At 41.9% G+C, this 21,403-nt stretch overlaps 1 protein-coding gene across 1 annotated transcript in view; it reads left to right on the top strand.

Annotated features, from left to right (window-relative positions):
• NRK (Nik related kinase) overlaps positions 1 to 21,403 on the top strand; it is a 334,012-nt gene that overhangs the window by 184,902 nt on the left and 127,707 nt on the right. The window contains exons 20-22 of the mRNA XM_044306320.1: positions 6,648 to 6,739; positions 10,672 to 10,787; positions 13,375 to 13,468. Coding sequence (XP_044162255.1) covers positions 6,648 to 6,739; positions 10,672 to 10,787; positions 13,375 to 13,468 — 302 coding nt within the window. The remainder of the gene's footprint in view (positions 1 to 6,647; positions 6,740 to 10,671; positions 10,788 to 13,374; positions 13,469 to 21,403) is intronic.

The following is a 21,403-nucleotide window of genomic DNA, read 5'->3' as shown; positions in this document are numbered from 1 at the left end:
TTTCACTGATAATTGCTAGGATATGTTGAGTGTTCTTAGGGTACCACCAGAAGGCGTTTGTCATGAGGCGTTTGGTTATGGCCGGCTGTGGTCAAAATCACTGCCAACAAGGATGGAGCTGTCTTTTATTTAATTAATGAAGACCGCACTGTATAGCCATTCTTCATTGTTAATGGCCACGTGGAACTGAGGGTGCCGCACAGCCATTAACAATGAAGACCGGCTATACAATCCTGTCTTCATTAGTTAAATAAAAGGCAGCTGCAGCCTAATTGGCCACATGGTTCTCAACCTCAGCCAGTCACAACCCAAACGGCTCACAACGGCACAGTGTGGTCGTACACTTAAAGGTGTATTCCCATCCTGGACATTAGGACCTTTGGGACCTGCACCGATATTTAGAACAGAGCCCGCAAAGTGCAGAAGGGAGCACCACCAAAAATAGCCGAGCTCTGGCTTAGCTATTTACCTAAGCCCCATAGAAGTAAATGGAATGTAGGACGCATCTGCGCAGTGTGTTTCCCATTCATCTCAATGAGTCTTCCGAAAATAGCCAAGTACACCGCTCGGCTATTTTTCGGCAGTCCCATAGAAAGCAATGGAGGGTGGCTGTGCATGTGCGCTTGCACCCTCTGGCACTTTGCAGTCTCAGTTCTAAGTATAGGTGCGGGTCCCAGAGGTGGGAAAACCTATCAGTCATTTAGGGCATTTCTTAGCAATATGCCCTCAATGTCCAAGATGGGAAAACCCATTTAAGTTTTTCTTCACACGCACCAAAAACTGAATGCATGTACAGTACATGGAAAAAACGAAAACACTGAATGCAATTGCAGACAAAACTGATTACATTTGTGTTCAAAACAACCAATTTTTGCCTGGTCAGTCCATGACTCATTCTGTCAACTGATACATTTTTTTTATTTTATTTTTTTTACGGATCAGAAGAATGGAAAGCTAAATGGTGATGTGAAGTCAGCCTTAGGCCACCTTCCCACGTTGCGGAAGTCGTGTGGAAAAACCGCAGAGTATTACAGTACCGGCAAAGTGCATGAGATTACACCAATCTCATGTAAACTTTGCAGATTTTTTTTTCTGCACTGAAATTAATCTGTCATGCAGGTTTCCAAATCCAGGTGCAGGTATCCTAAGGGCGGATGCACACAATGAGGATTACATGCGGTTTTTCCCTGCGGCTTTTGTGCAGGAAAACCAGAGCCTAAGGCCTCATATTTTCTTTTTGTGTCCGTTCAGTTTTTTTTTTTGTTGACCATATGCGGAACCATTTATTTCAATGGGTCCGCTAAAAAACGGAAACTGTGTGCATTCAGTTTCCGTATGTCCGCTAGTCCGTTCTGCAAAAAAATAGAACACGTCCTAATATTGTCCGCAAGGATAGGACTGTTCTATTAGGGGCCAGCTGTTCCGTTCTGCAAAATACGGAATCCGTATTTATTTACAGATCCATGTTTTTCAGACTGCAAAATACATACAGTCGTGTGCATGAGCCCTAATGCAGCACCAGCAAAGTGTATGAGATTAGACTCATTTTATGTACACTTAGCTTTTTTTTAGGTGTAGAAATTAACCTGTCATGCGGGTTTTGAAATCTGCAGCATGTCAATTATTGTTGCTTTTTTTGTGTGGATTTCCCTCTTTTCAGGAAGTATGAGATCTGGGGCAAAACCGCATCAAGGCTGCACCGAAAACTGCAGAAAAAGGACACAAAAATGCACCAAAATCATAATAAATAGTGCAGATTTATGTGTTTTTGTGCACATTTTCTGCACACATATCTGCACCATGTGCAGCCACCCTTAGGGCTCTTTCACACGAGCGGATGCCGTGCGGGTATTCCGCTGCGTGAAAGAGAGCCAAACCCCGTTCCAGACACCAGAGACATTAACATGACTGATAATGCTCCGTGCTTCTCTGTGATCTTTTTACTACAAAATCACGGTGACAACTTTATCTTACTGGGATTTTGTAGTAAAAAGATCACTGAGAATTATCAATCATGTTAATGCTCCGTGTTTCTGCTGTCCAGAGCGCGGCTTGGCTGTCTTTCACGCAGCGGATTACCCACATGGCATCCGCTCATGTGAAAGAGCCCTTAGACTGGGTTAGCTGCAGATTTTCTGTTGCAGATTTTGTTTGGCAACTCTGCAGTGTTATACAGTACCAGCAAAGTGAATGAGCTTTCAGCAATTCTCAGTCACAATGTGTCCTGTGAGCTTAGACCCTCTGACCCTCCTGCAGCGGAAGGAGCAGTCCTAATAGTGTGTGGTGTTCTAATTCATGGCCACTCATTGTCATGTCATGGAATGCTGTGATGTCATGTGTTCATTTGCATATGCCACTGCAAATCAGCTGCCTCTTAAGCTCAGATATAGCACTGGTATATTCCTCAGCATTTTACAGACATTATCAGTATGTCTTTGGAGTGTGGAGGAAACCAGAGTACCCGGAGGAAACCCACACAAACACGGGGAGAACATACAAACTCCATGCAGATGTTGTCCTTGGTCAGATTCGAACCCAGAGTGCTAACCACTGAGTCGGCCATGCTGTTTGTCTATCTATCTGTCTATCTTATCATTTATCTATGTCTATAGTAAGAAAAGATCTACAGCACTCCTAGAGAAGTTTAATGTGCAAAAAGGAGGGTTTTATTGTCCAATGTCCATGCATAGACATGACCTAATAAAGCCTTCCTTTTTGCACATTAACCCCTTAAGGATATGCCCCCATTGTGCACATTAAACCGCTAGGATATGCCCCCATTGTCTTATAGGTGAGGGTCCCACCGCTGGGACCCGCACCTATATAGAGAACGGAGCCCCACAAGGTGGTGACTGGAGGACTCTGGTCCGGCCACCTACCAAGCTGGCTCCCCATAGAAGTGAATGGGAGTGTACCGCGCATGCCCGGCCCTTTTTTATTGCATCCCATGCTGTAATCTATCTATGTATCATCTATACAATAAGGGAGTGGGGTTCATACCTCCAAAGAATTAAGGTATATGAGGACATTGAAAGGAAACGGAGAGTTGCACGCATAACTGCATAGCTATAACTAATATTGATACTATTCTATATAATAATGAATGGAGTGACGGCAGCCAATAGGGGGGGGGGGGGGTTATATAGTTTATTATTATATAATACTTTGAGGGTGTCCTTAGGATGTTGTGTAGAATCTTTCTTGTAATGACGTCTATGATTGCCATGCTGGGCACACCGCTGTGATTAATATTGTTTTATGTATTAATATTATGACTTGGAAAATAAAAATATATATTTATAAAAAAAAAAATTATAATCTATGTATCATCTATCTATCTGTCACCAATAATAAATCTCCCCTAGTGTGTGATGAAGAAACCAGACATAGAATATACATCTTCCTTTACTTAGTGTAAAAGCAAATAGCAGCACATCCGGCAGCAGTTCGTACAAAGTACATTTTCTCCCAGATAAAGGGTTATGGTGGCTGGTAATGTGGTAGTTTGACACTCAGAAGTTTGCTAGCTGACAGTATCTTTCCCTTGATTCCCTTCCCTACAGTTGTACTCTGGCACATGTGGCTGTAGGTATCCACTGTATGATGCAGGCTTCTTGCTATGCCTGTCCTGAACTGCAGTGGTGGTGTCTTAGCATGTTTCCCCTCACCTTGCAGCAGAGTCTGTATAGCTTGATTGCTTGATCACTCTGCTTACAATAGCATGCCATAGTTTACAGGTCTTCTGTAGCCTGGAACCCTGCAGGCTCTATGGAGTAGTGGGTCTCCTAGATGAGCTGCCTCATGGCCAGGAAGAGTGGAGCTGGATCGCAGGCTCCCTCACTTCTCTCCCTCTCTACTTTGCACCTTCTCAAACTAGCATAGCTCTGCAGCATGTCAATTGTTTGTGCAAAATTTCAGTGCAGATTTTACCCATTTAAGTCTGCTACAAAATACGAAAGTAAAACATGCACATTTTGGTACAGTTTGTGTATGGAAAGTTAGCGAAATCTGCATGAAAAGCTGCGTGAAAAATCTGCATTGCCGTGTGCATGTACCCGAAGAGTTTCTAAATCACACTTGACAACCAGTTCGGTATTGTGATGTACTGTACTTTGGTTAAGGTATAAATAAAATTGATGTTTGCCCATCGATTGACTGCTCTTCACACCGCTGCTTCCCTCACAATGAGAAAAACAGATTTACAGTAAAAAAGTGCTGAAGTAGAGAGGCTTCCAGGGGATTTCTGCTAAGTCCCACAACTCGTACATTTTAACTTGCTCATTGTCCTTATATAAACATAATTCTTTCTTATTATTAAAGTTACATTGCTAGCATTTCAGTAAAGTGCTCTCCATCATGTACTTGTCCCTCTGGCATGTACTGCTGGAAATTATTTGTCCGCTGGGATTTCAGCACTTAAGCCTCCTACTAGCATCAGCAGTATTATCCTATAGATGCTGGAAACTGTTAACTGTGTGTTTCAGCTGTAAGATACTGGTCAATATATGGAATATTGCATCCAAATACAGTTTATTTCAGAATCCTAATCGTACAAAAAAGTTGGTTTTGTTTAATACGTGCACAAAACTTTACTCATATCCTCAAATGAGAACTTAACCAGGTAAACAAGGAATATTACATGATGTGAAGCTACATTTTAAAGAGCATTTATGCAGCACACCGGAGTAGTGGTGATTGTGGTTGTAGTCCTCATTAGAGATGAGCGAATTTCTAAAAAGTTCGATTCGGCTGATTTGCTGAATTTTACAAAAAAATTTGCTTCGTGACGAATTACTTCATCGCGAAGCACATTTTTTTGTAAAGTAGTGGGTGCAATGACAGGGAGCTGCGTTGCTGTACCCCTCAGATGCCGCGTTTATACATAATCGCGGCATCTTAGTGTAAAAACAGAGTGAAATAAACATAACCTTTTTTTTTAATCAAACTTACCGCCTCCATTTGCTCGCGACGGTCCGGCCATCGTCGATTTGGCGTGAAATCTTGCATGGCGTGAGATAATGTCATCGTGCCAACCGGTGTGGTGACGTCATCTGTCACCACACACGGGATTTCGGCTGAGATCTACAATCAAGATGGCGGCTAGCGGCCCTCCGCAAATGGAGGAGGTAAGTATGATTTTTTTTTTTGTTTAGTTTTGTTTTGTTTTTCACACTATTTCAGGTTAAATCGATTCGCTAACACGAAGCACAAGGAAATTTGGCTTCGAGGCGAATCAAATTTATCCAGAAATTCGGATCAAATTCCACTTCGTCGTCATGGTGGATAGGACTCCCGTGGAACTCCTCAGGACTCCACATGTGAAGTGAGTGGAGGGCGCCCCCTTTTTTCTTTCAGGGCACAATAAAAGTATTTTTCCCCTCATAGGGTATTTTTTTTTGCCTTCCCCTGTATCAATATAGCAGGATTTCATGTTGGACTTGTTCCCCCAGTAAAATTTATTGTGGGTGCCCACCGTACAGATACATTCAAATATTACCGGACACAGCAGCAGACAGCAGCAAGAAGCTACAAGATGATTGATTATGGAGGTCCCTGCAGCCAGGCTCGGACTGGCCCACAGGGGTACAGGGGAATCCCCCGGTGGGCCCCTGAGCAAAGTGGGACCCCTAGTCTCCCACCCCCTGCACAAATGGCATATAACACAGTAGACTTACTGGATTTCATACATATATTCAATGTACAGCACCTCAACCAGCCTATGTTCATATAAAAAGTTTGTTAGATTATTTATTATATTTGAATGTATCCGTATGGTGGGCCCTAGGTACCCCAGTCCGACACTGCCTGCAGCAACTTTGAGAAGGTAGGTCCTTGGGAAAAGAAAACACTGGTTGGTCTGTCTCGTGTCTATAATAATGAACTGGGCAGTTTCTAAAATAATCTATTGAGGTTTTTATATGAACATAGGCTGGTTGAGGTGCTGTACATTGAATATATATTATACACATAAGCCATTCCAGACACATCTGGCAGAGGCTTAACTTCTGCAGGAACGTAGATAAGGTGTCTTGAGGTCCAACATACCCAATCTCTCTTTCTCCAGTCATCTGCTGTTAGGAGGCCCCATATACATACAGTATGATCATTTATCTTATGTGTATAGCCAGCTCTAGCCAGTTGTTGGGTATTCAAAATTCCTTTGCAGACAAGGGTTAATATCAGAATGTTCTCTTGCCTAATAGGGGTTGAATTAGAAAATATTGGATTTTACGCAATTCCCCGAATTCACAAAAAATTTACATAACACGTTTTTATTGTATCTCCTGACATATTTTGTATTGTGAAGTGCATTGATCATACTATATTATACTTCATAGCACACTTTGTTGTTGGTTTCACATAGTTATCAGCAGGTTTCCTCTATTTGCTGATCATCGTGTATAACAAGTCACTTTGGATTTCTAGACTCTTGCAAAGGTTCAAGAGCGCTGCTTGAGTGCTTTTATGATGCATGGCTTAAAACTCAGACGAGATTTCCCTTAAGATAAAAGAAAGATGCTTGATGAATGAGGAGTGACATAGAGTACCAGATGCCACAATGGTGAATGACACTAACTATGAATGATAGAACACTCTACAAAAAGATGGGACAATTAAGATCATATAATTTCATTTTATTGTTTTAGAGTCTCCAAAAGATAAGCAAGTGGTACAGAATTATCCCCAGCAATTAGAGAAGGCTGAAAATGAATTACATCTGGATTTCAGAAAGATTTCAGTAAGTGTCATAACAATTACAGAAAAAGTAAGCGACTCTTGTAGAATTTTCTGGATTTCTGCACCGATTTTTTATAAAATGCGGTCTGATTGTTAACCAAGTCACAATTATAGACGCAAACAATCTAAGTAAACTAATAGCACATGAACAGTTAAGGCACCGAGGAACAGCCAATTGTCATGAAGGAAGAGTTCCTTACCGGCAGACAGCTGCTCGCACCATGGAGGCGAAGCGCTGTATTTACATGCAGTGATCACCTCCACAGTATGAGAATGAGGAATCACTATTGCGATTGCTTGTCCTCATAGGGCTGCATTGTTTTTGGGCAGCAGATCGATGTTTAGAAAACACAATCTGACGCCAGAAATGCACGAACAACAGGGTCACTCGATGAACAAGCGGTTTGCTTCTTCATCCAGTGATTGATGGCACCTTTACACGGGCACGTTTTCGGGAACAAGTGTTTGCAGCGACGTCTGTTTCTGCCCGATGATCTGCCCGTCTTGATCCACCAGTAATTGTTTAATGACTTCTGCAAGAGCTAATTGGCAAAAGGTGTTTCAATTAAGGAGATTGGAAGCATGGGCTTTGCTGGTGCGTTGACCATTAAAAATAAGGCACACAAAGCCTGGTTACTGACAGATCTGTTCTTCTCAATTAAGATTGTTTAATGTGAACCATGCCTCGGTGCAAACAACTTTCAGAAAACCTTAGAAGACATCTTGTGGAGAAGCATGGTATAAGTTCTAGCGTGGATTCGGTGAGGCCCCGCTGCGGTTTATGCCACCAAGGATTTGTACCACTGCAGTTGGAGCCTGCTCGCGGTTTAGCTCCATTAGCTTCACAGTTTTTGCCATGGGATAGTCATAGACAAAATCCTCTATGTGAACACACCCTTAAAGGCTGCAAATGCATTGCTAAAGACTTGGGTCTACATCAGTGATAGGCAAGCTGCGGCTCTCCAGCTGTTGCAAAACTACAACTCCCACCATGCCCTGCTGTAGGCTGAAAGCTGTAGGCAGTCTTTGCATGCTGGGAGTTGTAGTTCTGCAACAGCTGGAGAGCCGCAGTTTGCCTATCACTGATCTACATCAATGATTAGACAAATTTTCTACAAATGGAAACATTTTAGGACTGTTGCTACTCTTTTTAGGAGTGATTGTCCTGTTAAGATCATGCCAGGGGCACAATAGGGTATCCTGAAGGAGGTTAAAAAAAAAAAAGGACTCAAGGGTAACCGCAAAAGACCGACAGAAATATCTACACACTGCAAAAACTTCTGCTCATGTGTCCACTATTAGAAAGAATGGAGTTCATGTAAGGGCACCCAGACAACTTATAATATAACAAATGCTATATGATGATCATTTTCTATGGTCAACTGAGACAAAATTTTAACTTTTTAGCACCAGTTCATGCTATGTATAGAGGATAAAAGAACACTGCACATCAATACCAAAACCGCATCCCAACTGTGAAGAATGGTATAGAGAGCATCATGGTTTGGGACTGCTTTGCTAACTCAGGGTTGACACCTTATGACCATTGAAGAAACAATTAATCTGAACGTGTATCAAAACATTTTACAGGAGACTGTAAGGGCTGCAGTCTATGACCTCAAGCTGAAGGGTCATTAGATGATGCAACAAGATAATAACTCAAAACACAGAAGTAAATCAACTAAAAAGCGTCTGAAACATATTTGTGTTTTGGAGCGGCCAAGTTAGAGTTCTGACCTTAATGGCATGTCCAGGTTGTTCCACAATCCCGTGCAGCGGCCACTTCCGGGATCAAGTGCCGTACATTGGACACTGTGATCCTAGCCTGGCGTTAGAACCTGCAGGACCTGTGCATACAAGGAATGACAGAAAAATTGATGATCTGAAAACATTTGAAGTGAAGAATGGTCCCAATTTTCCCCTTCAACCTTGTTCAAATCTTAAAAAGAAAATTTGGCAAGCTCACAGTCAATTTGCATATAATTTTACTACATCAATATTACAAAACAATGTTTCAATTAAAACAATAATAAAAATAATATTAAAACATACTATCCCTTTATATATTTCTAAATGCGGAGCTCACGCATAAAAATGCATATATAATGATAATACAAAATGTACGGTTTTGTTACACTTGTGATTCATTATTTAGGAGTCTGAATGGTATTCAATTTGTTAGCACTCCCGTATAGATTATTATTATAAATCACTAATTGGCAGTTGGTGGGCTGAGCTCCAGCACATACTGGTCGAGCTTCTCTGATATACTGTATATCTTTTACTTGTGCAAATTCTTATTTGCAGCTACAGGATAAGGCTACTTTCACACTAGCGTTGTTTGAATCCGGCGTTCAATTCCGACACCGGAACTGCCCGCCGGATCCGGAAAAACGTGTGAAAACTGATTACACTTGAATCCTGATCAGGCTTTCGATCACAATGGAAAAATGCATTGGAAAAAACGGATCCGCCATTCATGGACTTTAACTTTTTTTTCCTATTTTTCGGGTTTAACATGCAAAAGCCGAATCCGTTTTGACTGAACACACGCCGCCGGATCCGGCGTTAATGCAAGTCAATGGGAAAAAAGCCTGATCAGGCGTTCAGTTAAAGTGTTCAGGATTTTTGGCCGGAGGTAAAAATACTGCATGCTACGTTTTTCTGAAAAGCCTGATCAGTCAAAAAGACTGAACTGAAGACATCCTGATGCATCCTGAGGGACGGACTCTCCATTCAGAATGCATTAGGATAAAACTGATCAGTTATTTTCCGGATTTGAGCCCCTAGGACGGAACTCAGCGCCGGAAAAGAAAAACGCTAGTGTGAAAGTACCCTAAGTTTGGTGGAAGTGATTGCTATTAAAGGGAAATCTACAGATTAGTAATTTAACAAGGGTTACTAAAGGGTTTATTTACTTTTTTATTTTACACTGTCGATGTGCTCAGTAAAAGGCATGAACGGTACAACTGTGTGTGTTGTTAGTTTAGATCGTCAGTGTGTACAATTGTGACTTATGTATCAATCAGGCCACATTTCTTTAGCAATCAATGCAGAAATCCTGGTAGTTCCAAAGGGTTCACTGACTTTTTCTTGCAGCTGTATATTGTACCAAGCTGGATTGTCTTCCCAAAAAGGGGAAACTTTAAAATTCCCTGTCACTGTTTATAGAGGCTCTCTGTTTGGCTGTTGCTCATATAGGGGCTCTCTAAAGGGGGTATCCTGGCTGACATTGTTTTGGGGCATTCTATAGGGATGGTAATCTGAATCCACACTGTCACAAGAGAACTGTGCCAGCCATATATCAGAGAAGGAAATATCAGTTGAGTCACCACAACTTTTGGACCTATAACAATGCATGTGTCTGTGCTTTACTGCAACCTTGTCTTATCCAAGTTCTTTGAAGAAATCCATGGAATAGGGTTTATCCTTCTGAGGGCCTGGCATTGTTTCAGTGGATATCTTACAAAGTGTAAAATTGAGCGGAGTGGTTTACACAATGTTTATTTAGTTTAGTTTATCCTATTTCAAGCCTTGTCACACTCTGTTCTTCTTGCTTGGAGTAGGGTTCCCACCCCAATTTGTCAGTGAAAGAAGACTCCAGCAAAGATAGTATATTAGATAGATTTTTCTTTATTTTTATGAGATTACTGCGACTTTAACGTAACATTTCGGCCTTGTGGCCTTCTTCAGACTCATGCTGCTGGTGTGAAGGAAGGGATGAGGTTAAGCGCAGTGAAAATTGCGGGTATACCGCTGGTGAGAGGAGCGCTCATAATCTCATAAAAATAAAGGAAATCAATCTAATATACTTCTTTCACTGACTTTAGTTTAGTTTATACATATTATATACTAGTAGTTTGCTATATTACAATTCACAATCTCTTTTTTTATAAATCAGTCTTTTTTTTATTATTATTATTTGTCACCCAGAATCACAATTTTGTGGCAAAAGGAAGTGAAAGTAACAGGTCCTACTTAAAAGCATCATATTACTCCTCTTCCAGTGATGAGATTGGCAGCAGTGATGATGATATCCAGAAAAAAAGGTTGGTTTCTGTCATATTGAATTACAAATGCTTAAAGGAATGGGTCAGGGCTGGTTTACATACAGATGTCCACAGACACAGAACATGGGAATCAAGTTTCTGGATTTATCTTAAAGGGGTCGTCCAAGTTATATTTATTGATGACCTATCCTCAGGATAGGTCATCAATATCAGATCGGCGGGGGTCCGACACCCGGCACCCCCTCCGATCAGCTGTTTGAAGAGAAGGCGTGCGCGGTGTCAGCGCTGCCTCCTCTTCACTGTTTACCTTCTAGCCGTTGCATCTGCAGTGGTGAGCAGGTGTAATTACACCTAACCGTCCCATTCAATTCATTTAATTACACCTGCTCACCACTGCAGATGCAACGGCTAGAAGGTAAACAGTGAAGAGGAGGCAGCGCTGACGCCGCGCACGCCTTCTCTTCAAACAGCTGATTGGAGGGGGTGCCGGGTGTCGGACCCCTCCGATCTGATATGGATGACCTTTCCTGAGGATAGGACAACCCCTTTAATAGGTTTTGGAGTGTTTTTGTATTCATTTTTAAATTGCATTATACATTGCTCGTTTCCAGTGATTATGGCCAGTACTACAATTGGGCAGCAGTGGAGGTCGTGCTTTCAAACTATAAGAAGAGCAGCCGGCCTCTCTGGTGGCCGGGACCATGGGTGTGTGCATAGGCACGGATGCGCAGCAACTCCTGTCCTAGCCACCTCGTATCTGTGCTGCAGCAGTGGTTGTAATTCCTGGATACAAGCAGTGTATAATGCAATGGAAAAATCAAGCCAGCAAAGGAGGCAATATGGACAATCACAATACATTAGTAAGTGCCTTGTATTAACTTTGTCTATATTATACATGTAATTTGCTGAAGTAAAACAGCCCCTTTAAACTGCCTGACACCTTCAAGTATTTGCAGCTAAATGCCGACAGCTATCACTCATGACTCCTCTGTACATATGCATTCTCACTGAACATGTGTGTGTTTTAAATGGGGAGAGGAGAGAAAGCCGTTATCTCTCTTTTTCTAGGTGGGAGTAGGCTCTCCACATACACAATAGATTAACAGTATGCTGATGTGTATGGGGATTTTAGTATATACCATAGTTATGTCCCTTATGATAGTGATAGTTATGCTTTCATATAATTTTCAGAAAGCTCCCATTATATGTTCCTCAGATTTCAGATTTTACATTAACTGTTACTGCACTAATTTTAACATCAATTTTTCTAACCATATTCTAATCAAAGTCTAACCAAGTCTATCCTTTGCAAAATCCAATATATACAGTGAGGTGTTGATTCCCCCTAGTGGATTAAAAATAGCCATCATAAAGATACTTACGTCTGTACTGTAAATGTGACCGTGTACAGTGTTATAGGGGTTGTCTCACTTCACCAAATGCTGGCTTTATCTTTGCTGGCTTGATTAATTTTTCCATCGCCAGGGGCGGATTTTCCCTAAGGCCATATACCCTACAGGGAAATTTCCCAGTGGACCGATTCCCAGAGGGCTTCCCAAGCCCTCCTCATGGCTGCCGGACAGGTACATAATGATCTAATGGTCTAAGCATTAATTAATGCTATGAGCCTCAGCCGAAGAAGCCCTCCTCAACTCAATTGAGGCCAGCAGTATTTTGTACTGCACTATGGTATTGCTGGTCCTGCCTACTTCTGTTGTCCCTGCCTACGTGTCCTTACCCACCTTTCAATTTGTAGGCCACTTTTAGCTTTTTTTACAGGGCCACTTTAAGCTCCCAGTTGTCCCTGTCCATCGCTTTATACACTGCTTGTTTCCAGGAATTACGGCCACCACTGCAGCACAGATATGAAGTGAGGTGGCCGAGACGGGAGCTGCTGCATGTGTGCCCATGGACCCTCCAAATATCCCGGCCACCAGAGAGGCTGGCACTTTTTCCTAAAGTGTACAAGCACGGCCACCATTGCCATTACAGCACCAAGCTAGTAACGCTCAATGACTGGTGGAATAAATTCCTACTTTGTGGAAACCACCAAGTTAGAGTAACAAGTCTTATAGGCCAAGCAAAGCTCCCTGGGAAAAAGAGAATGTAAATAAGTTCTTATCCAGCCAAACCAGGACCCTGATCTTTACTGACAAGCAGTAAAACCCCTGAAATGGATGCCTTTTTCTATGGAAAAGATTCTGGTTTTGGCTTCTATCTACGTCATGTTCCAAGGCCTCTATAAAGGGCTAGACATTGACTTATAGGGTAGCCATTCAATAGATGGCACAAGCAAGCCAACGTTTTTTCCTCCTGGATAAGAGCTTGTTTTCATTGGGCAGAACAGCACAACTCTCCTCCTGATTAGCCCAACAGGTATAATCTGACCATCAGAAAAGTGTTAGTGTGCCAGTCCAGTGATTCTTTTCACCCAGTGACAGACATATACTGGGGAAATGCAGCAGATTCCATTGTAACCACTAACATAGACCTCATCTTTCCCTAGAGGCATCTGCCTCTGGTGACATATTACCATCTTTAAAACTCATTGTGGATTTTAATTTTTTTTATGTTTAAAAATATCTTTCATAATAACCATGCTATATTGATTGACTAATGTTTTCAGGCAACCATTGAGCAATGGTATATTGGACATCTCAAGGACAAGACCTGCAGATGGAAAAGCAGAGAAACCTCAGAGCAGCAAGCATCAAGACAAGGTGCTCTTCATAGATCGCAATATGATTTGTAACCTTTTCCCCTTTACATTAGCTTTGCCCCACGTAGTTAGATAACTAAGTCCTGCAAGGTGTTATCATCATGACCATGTATGCTCAGTTGGCGGGGTCTACCTAATTGGCAACAGTGTTAGACTAGAGTGCCTAGGGCCCAGCAATAAAACTCAATCTGGGCGCCCATTATACAGCTACGTACAAATACTACCTGCCCATCCACTAAGATACTCAAGATGATCAATTCTAGGTGTCCAACAACTTTGGGAAGTTTGGGCTCAGAGAAAAGATATTTTAGTCATCTGATGCATCTATAATAATAAATAGTTTAATAAAAAAAATCTACCCAGTTTTTATATGGAAATAGTTTGGCTGAGATGCTGTGCTGGGGGCCCATCTTTGTCAGGGGTCACTGGGGGATTCACCTGTTCCCCTGTGGGCTAGTCTAAGCCTGGGCACCATCATCTACTCTATGGTCTCTGCTGCTCAGCTCCTAGCAGGACTGAGAGTTCTGATGGACGCCTAGGAGACAGAGCACCTTTCTTGAATGTTATTACAGCCATGCCTGGTGTGAATTACTACTGAATGAAGGCATGGTCTGCTAATGGAGATAACCACAAGATCAAAATGCCTTTATACAGGGAGTGCAGAATTATTAGGCAAGTTGTATTTTTGAGGATTAATTTTATTATTTAACAACAACCATGTTCTCAATGAACCCAAAAAACTCATTAATATCAAAGCTGAATATTTTTGGAAGTAGTTTTTAGTTTGTTTTTAGTTTTAGCTATTTTAGGGGGATATCTGTGTGTGCAGGTGACTATTACTGTACATAATTATTAGGCAACTTAACAAAAAACAAATATATACCCATTTCAATTATTTATTTTTACCAGTGAAACCAATATAACATCTCAACATTCACAAATATACATTTCTGACATTCAAAAACAAAACAAAAACAAATCAGTGACCAATATAGCCACCTTTCTTAGCAAGGACACTCAAAAGCCTGCCATCCATGGATTCTGTCAGTGTTTTGATCTGTTCACCATCAACATTGCGTGCAGCAGCAACCACAGCCTCCCAGACACTGTTCAGAGAGGTGTACTGTTTTCCCTCCTTGTAAATCTCACATTTGATGATGGACCACAGGTTCTCAATGGGGTTCAGATCAGGTGAACAAGGAGGCCATGTCATTAGATTTTCTTCTTTTATACCCTTTCTTGCCAGCCACGTTGTGGAGTACTTGGACGCGTGTGATGGAGCATTGTCCTGCATGAAAATCATGTTTTTCTTACCTTGCAGACTTCTTCCTGTACCACTGCTTGAAGAAGGTGTCTTCCAGAAACTGGCAATAGGACTGGGAGTTGAGCTTGACTCCATCCTCAACCCAAAAAGGCCCCACAAGCTCATCTTTGATGATACCAGCCCAAACCAGTACTCCACCTCCACCTTGCTGGCGTCTGAGTCGGACTGGAGCTCTCTGCCCTTTACCAATCCAGCCACGGGCCCATCCATCTGGCCCATCAAGACTCACTCTCATTTCATCAGTCCATAAAACCTTAGAAAAATCAGTCTTGAGATATTTCTTGGCCCAGTCTTGACGTTTCAGCTTGTGTGTCTTGTTCAGTGGTGGTCGTCTTTCAGCCTTTCTTACCTTGGCCATGTCTCTGAGTATTGCACACCTTGTGCTTTTGGGCACTCCAGTGATGTTGCAGCTCTGAAATATGGCCAAACTGGTGGCAAGTGGCATCTTGGCAGCTGCACGCTTGACTTTTCTCAGTTCATGGGCAGTTATTTTGCGCCTTGGTTTTTCCACACGCTTCTTGCGACCCTGTTGACTATTTTGAATGAAACGCTTGATTGTTCGATGATCACGCTTCAGAAGCTTTGCAATTTTAAGAGTGCTGCATCCCTCTGCAAGATATCTCACTATTTTTGCCTTTTCTGAGCCTGTCAAGTCCTTCTTTTGACCCATTTTGCCGAAGGAAAGGAAGTTGCCTAATAATTATGCACACCTGATATAGGGTGTTGATGTCATTAGACCACACCCCTTATCATTACAGAGATGCACATCACCTAATATGCTTAATTGGTAGTAGGCTTTCGAGCCTATACAGCTTGGAGTAAGACAACATGCATAAAGAGGATGATGTGGTCAAAATACTCATTTGCCTAATAATTCTGCACGTAGTGTATATTAATTGTATTTGAAGGTAGGTAGTGTCCATTTTGATTTACCTTCTTATGACTTAGGCTACTTTCACACTAGCGTTTTCGTTTTCTGGTATTGAGATCCGTCATAGGGGTTCAATACCGGGGAAAAAAAGCCTCAGCTTTGTCCCCATTCATTGTCAATGGGGACAAAACTGAACTGAACAGAACGGAATGCTCCAAAATGCATTCTGTTCCATTTAGTTGTGTTCCCAAAACCGGAGAGCAAACCGCAACCTGTTGTAGTTTGCTTTCCATCCTGGGATGCGGAGCAAGATGGATCCGGCATGACCCACAATGCAAGTCAATGGGGATGGATCCGTTTTCTCTGACACAATAGAAAACGGATCCGTCCCCCATTGACTTTCAATGGAGTTCATGACGGATGCATCTTGGCAATGTTAAATATAATACAACCGTATCCGTTCATAACAGATGCAGATGGTTGTATTATCAGTAATGGAAGCGTTTTTGCTGAACCCTGCCGGATCCAGTAAAAAAGTGTGAAAGTAGCCTTAATATAGTGGGATCCCCTGTTCAAGATCATCATCTCTTGGCCAATTTGCATTTTTTTTTATCTTTACAAATGCAGACAGATAGAGCTTTCACATCAATCATGTTTTCCTTCTAAATTTTACGATGTATTATTCATCCAATTACTGTGCATTTATTCCACATGAGGCCTTATGGTTTTTATTTCTTATTTTACATTCTATCTCTTATTTATTTTATTCCCATAATCCTTCAGAGAAAGTTATCAAGAGATACTTTATATATTGCCTGTGTAATCTTTCAGCTGTCAAAGGAACCAAAGCCAAGTTTGGACCAAGTTTGAAACAGTTTTTTTAAAGTCAAATACTGAAGTTATTCAACGAAGTACATTTTCATGTTGTACGGGGATGGATCTCCGTACAGCATTAATCCTATGTTTTGAGCGAAGCGACTTCGGATCTAGGATCCAAAGCTAGTTTCGCTCATCACTAGTGCCGACCACCAAAAAAGGGCAGTTTCTGGGGAGGGATTTTGTGCTGCACTGTGATACTTGGTTCTACTTTGATGGTATTTTGTGCATTGATGCTTTGGTACTGATGACCCTGTCTATATATGTTGCCTCGCCCTCTGTCAATTTGGACCCACCTACAACATGGGGCCACTTTTAGAATTTTTCCAGGGCCACTTTAAGTTCCCACTCTTTCCCTGAGTGGTTCTCTTGATTGTTATGTCTGGCAATATGTTTATTTTTTAAAATTTCTATTAAGTTGTTTATATATGATCAACATATTCCATAGATGTACAGATCTCTCAGATCTCTCTCTCATAGTCATTATTCATGTAGGTCCTTGTCCTCAGTGAGTCTAATATCTTACTTTGCCTCAACTATACATGCACACTAAGACCAATTAAAGCTACTTTCACATCTGCGTTTTCAATTCTGGCAGAGGATCTCAAAACCAGAATTAAATGGTCCAGTTTTGTCTCCATTCATTGTCAATGGGGAAAAAACTGCTCAGGATACATAAGTATGCATCTGTTCAATTTGTTGCGTTTTGGTCCTGGATACAAAATCACTGCAAGCTGCGGTTTTGTATTAGTTTTAATAATTTTCATACTGGATCCGTTTTTTTCAGGTCTGATTTATTACAACCAGATCCGCCCAAAACAGATGAATCCGGATGTATTAAATAGCACCGATCCGTTTAATTCTGGTTTTGAGATCTGGTTTAAATCTGAAAACCGGAATTAACAATGCAGATGTGAAAGTAGCCTAATCTGAACAAAAGGGGGAACATGCATGGTCCATGCAGATTTTGTCCTTAATTGTGAAACTCCAGTTCTGGGTTTGAACACATTGCTAATCATTAGGACCGTGTGCTACCCAACACCATGATGTTTAACTCCGCCAATGTGCTATCATTTCTGTTCAGGGTATGCTACACCATACTGAAATTTACAGACATATCCATTTCTTCAGCCTCTAGATTTCCACCTGTTCATTAAATGGCAGCACTAGGCCATTTCCTTCCATCTTTTGAAAATCACTTTTAAGTTGTGCTGAAAGATCTCGTTAATACTACATTATGCTCCAAGGACTGTATGCGCTAAAATCTAATTCCGTTTTGTTCAAGATATTATCTTCTTCAATGGGCTTAAACAATTGCATTTAAGTGACCCACATTACATACAAATTAATTTTATAATTTAAAAGGCCACTTTCCCCCCTTCTTTGCAGCTGATAAGAGTCTCACATAAAAAGAAAGCTCTGGAATCGCTTATAGCACTTTACCCTTGGGTCTTTTTCATGAAATAAGCAACCGTCAGTAGACTTGTACATTGCACTGTTTTAAACTGCTATTTTATTTCTTGCTTTGATCACTTTTTGTTAGAAAAATGAAATTGCCTTACAAAGTTTGGCAGAAGTCTTGACAGGGACTTGGTGCTGTGATAAATGCAATTTATTGAATAATGGTTGCATCCATGTTTCTATGAAATATATACAATGTTAGCTCCTTGCCCAACTGGACCCTCAACCTTTTATGTGTTTAGCCCAAGAAATGAAAGGGTGTATCCCATGATTAATGTAAAAAAAAATGAAAATCAGATCTATAGTACACATACATACATACATACAGTATATGCTGATCTCTTTCTAACAATGCCAGAACCAGCCCTGGTCCTCATACGCCTCAGCAATCTCCTCATTAATTGCTCTGCTAGATTTATTTCGCGCTGGCATCTCAGAGGGTGTGTCTTTCTGCTGAGGTTTTCTACCTTTCCAAGCTCAGACGGTGTGTCCTTTCTTAGGATGTGTGTCCTATCTGCTGCAGCTCTCTCCCCGTAACTGTCACAGCTTCGAACAGTAAATTAGGCTGGTGGCAGTTGAGGGATGGGATTGAGCATGCACGACCACCTCAGCAAGGTGGACAGAGAAATAAGGAAAAGTACAAACAGTAGGTAGCGCTATATAGACAAATTTGATTGAATAATTTTTTTTAAGACAACGCCTTTAACTTTTGTGTCCCTTACTTCCAGCATCTGATCCCTGTTGGTCTTTGATAATTATATAGTACCCATATATTGAGATTACAGTCAATGCCCTGTCTCTGGTTATCGAATATTTAACCCATGGCTGTCTTGTGGCATTTATAGTGTCATTTTAGCAGTCAGGTGGTATGATCAGCGCTTAAGACTTAATGCTTAAGTAATTTGTTCAGTATTCAGTGCCCTAATTTTAACTGCTACATACATTATGCCAACCTTAGTAGTTTGGTTGTACAGAAAGTCCACCATCCTTGGGATAGACTGATGTTAATACTGATATCACTTCCTATGAGACACTCGGTTCATTAGAACAGGAAATATTGTATGACCAACTTTGTGATATCATAATAGGGGGTGTCCTGGAAAAATAACATCTGTTCTGTTCCCTTATGAGTCAACTGGCAAACTGGTCCATTGCTGGACTCACATTCCCAGGCAGCAGCCAGTTTTCAGTGGTCATTTTTTAATGCAGTTAAGAGGCACACTTCTAGCTCAAAAATTACAAAAGATTTGCAGCGTAAGCCTTCTTGTCTTATAGCTGCCCCAACTGTAAAATCTGTTCTTTTTCTTTAGAGGCTTAAGCTGTACTTGATCCCTCAAAGCCTCCATTAACATGCTTAAGGCTTTGTTCACATCACTGTTCAGCCTTTCCGTTCTCCTGGCCAGGAAAACGGAAAGGACGCATTCGGCACATAACTGAGCCGAATGGAGCCCACGAGCCCCATAGACTATAATGGGGTCAGTTTGGTTTCCGCTCAGAAGAAGATTTTTGAAGCGGGGACAAAAGTCCTGCGTGCACAACTTTTGTCTGCGCTCCAAAATCTTCTTCTGAGCGGAAAACTAACGGACCCCATTATAGTCTATGGGGCCCGTGGACTCCATTCGGCTCAGTTATGTGCCGAATCCGTGCTTTCCATTTTCCTGCCCCGGAGAACGGAAAGGCTGAACATGATGTGAACGAAGCCTTAGCTGGCCACACATTCAGTAGATTGTTCCGACGATAGCTGTCTTTATGAACCTCCCATAAACATACATGTTCACCTCAGCGAAGCATGTATGTGTTGTCAATGGGGAAATAGTCGCTGACAGACACTTCTGGTGGTGGCTTTTCTCCTGGGAAAGCAAAAGGATTGGTTGAAAAAATTCAATTTGCCCAATCCTTCTCTTGCCTGACATCATCTGTGGTTTCAGCCAGCAATACACTTACGTGCAGGGGCGTAGCTATAGGGGGTGCATAGGAAGCATTCGCTACTGGGCCCAAAAGCTTTTAGGGGGCCCAAAGACCCTTGTGCCATATAAGAAGACACCGGTATTATTAAAAGTGCATGCTGGTCAAGTTACATCTCTGGCTGGAGGAAAGGGTTTAGGTCAAGAATTTGGCATGGGGGGGTGCCATTTAAATTTTTGCTTCAGGCAACACGAAGGCTATGTGCTTCCCTGCCCCTGACCAATAAGCACTCAGGGAAGGTGGGCCCAAGCTAAACCCATGCACCAGGGCCCATGATCCTTTAGCTACGCCCCTGCTTATGTGTATGGGACCTTTACTTTGCTCACCCAAATGTGCATGTTATGTCCTTAAGGTGAAGAAGGGTGATAAAAGTGAGAGGAAGGTCCATGTATTACATTGTCAACAGATCCTGTTGAATAGAAGCATATGGAAAAAGTCTCTTTTAATTAGCTTTTATTCTATTATATAATTTGTACTTTAGTTACATCTGTGAACGGTGATCCCTAGTAAAACATAACTTTTAATCAGTTAAATTAATAAAAAGTCCCTAATAATATAACAGATCGACAAGAAAAAAGTTCAATAGGAGTGCTCAATGACACTCAAACATTGCGGTGCACAGCGCCACCTAAAAAAGTAACCGGTAGTCCTACCATATTGTGGGGCTCCTCTGGACTTCGTGGATACACAACAGATGATATGATCCAAAAAAATAAAGGCAGGTAACGGACAGGTACGGAAGGGGGCTCTAGGTCCCTAGAAAGCCCTAAGGTAAGGGTGCTATGCTGGCACTATCGTCCTAGCCACGGAGCACCCGTCCTAAAAAGAATGACCCCGTCTGAAACCTTGCCCTCAAGTTACTAGTCTAGTCCTTACATGCATGTTTCGATTTACTCACTGAGAGTAAATCGAAACATGCATGTAGGGACAAGCTGTACTAGGGCATTCTAGGGCCAAGTAGCTTGAGGGCAAGGTTCCAGACAGTCATTCTTTTTAGGATGGCTGCTCCGTGGCTAGGACGATAGGGCCAGCATAGCACCCGTACCTTAGGGCTTTCTATGGACCTAGAGCCCCCTTCGGTACCTGTCCGTAAGGGCTCACTAGAATTAACACTATACACACAAAGAATATATACAGTGGTCTGAGGTTACAAATACAGATAATAGGTTACAACGGAGTTAAGCAGAACAAAAGTCAGTTTACCAGGTATAGGAGTCCTTTGGGATGTGATGAGTTCTAAGCTGTGGTCACATGGGAAGCAGTGATGTCAGCTGGTTTCAGGTCCCTCTAAACACATGGCACGATGTGACCTCCCTTCAGAGAAAAACACCCCAGCTTGCTGGCACAAGCCTTTTAACCTGTAGCTGGCCCCTCCCCTCCCCTCGCAGCCTCTGGGAGGAGTCCACCCCCTCTGCTGGGCTGTCAGCACATGAGCCACA

This window comes from Bufo gargarizans, chromosome 9, assembly GCF_014858855.1.
Source record: "Bufo gargarizans isolate SCDJY-AF-19 chromosome 9, ASM1485885v1, whole genome shotgun sequence".
Classification (NCBI taxonomy): domain Eukaryota; kingdom Metazoa; phylum Chordata; class Amphibia; order Anura; family Bufonidae; genus Bufo; species Bufo gargarizans.
The sequence above is the reverse complement of the archived record's forward strand: the minus strand, read 5'-3'. Positions and strand labels throughout refer to the sequence as shown.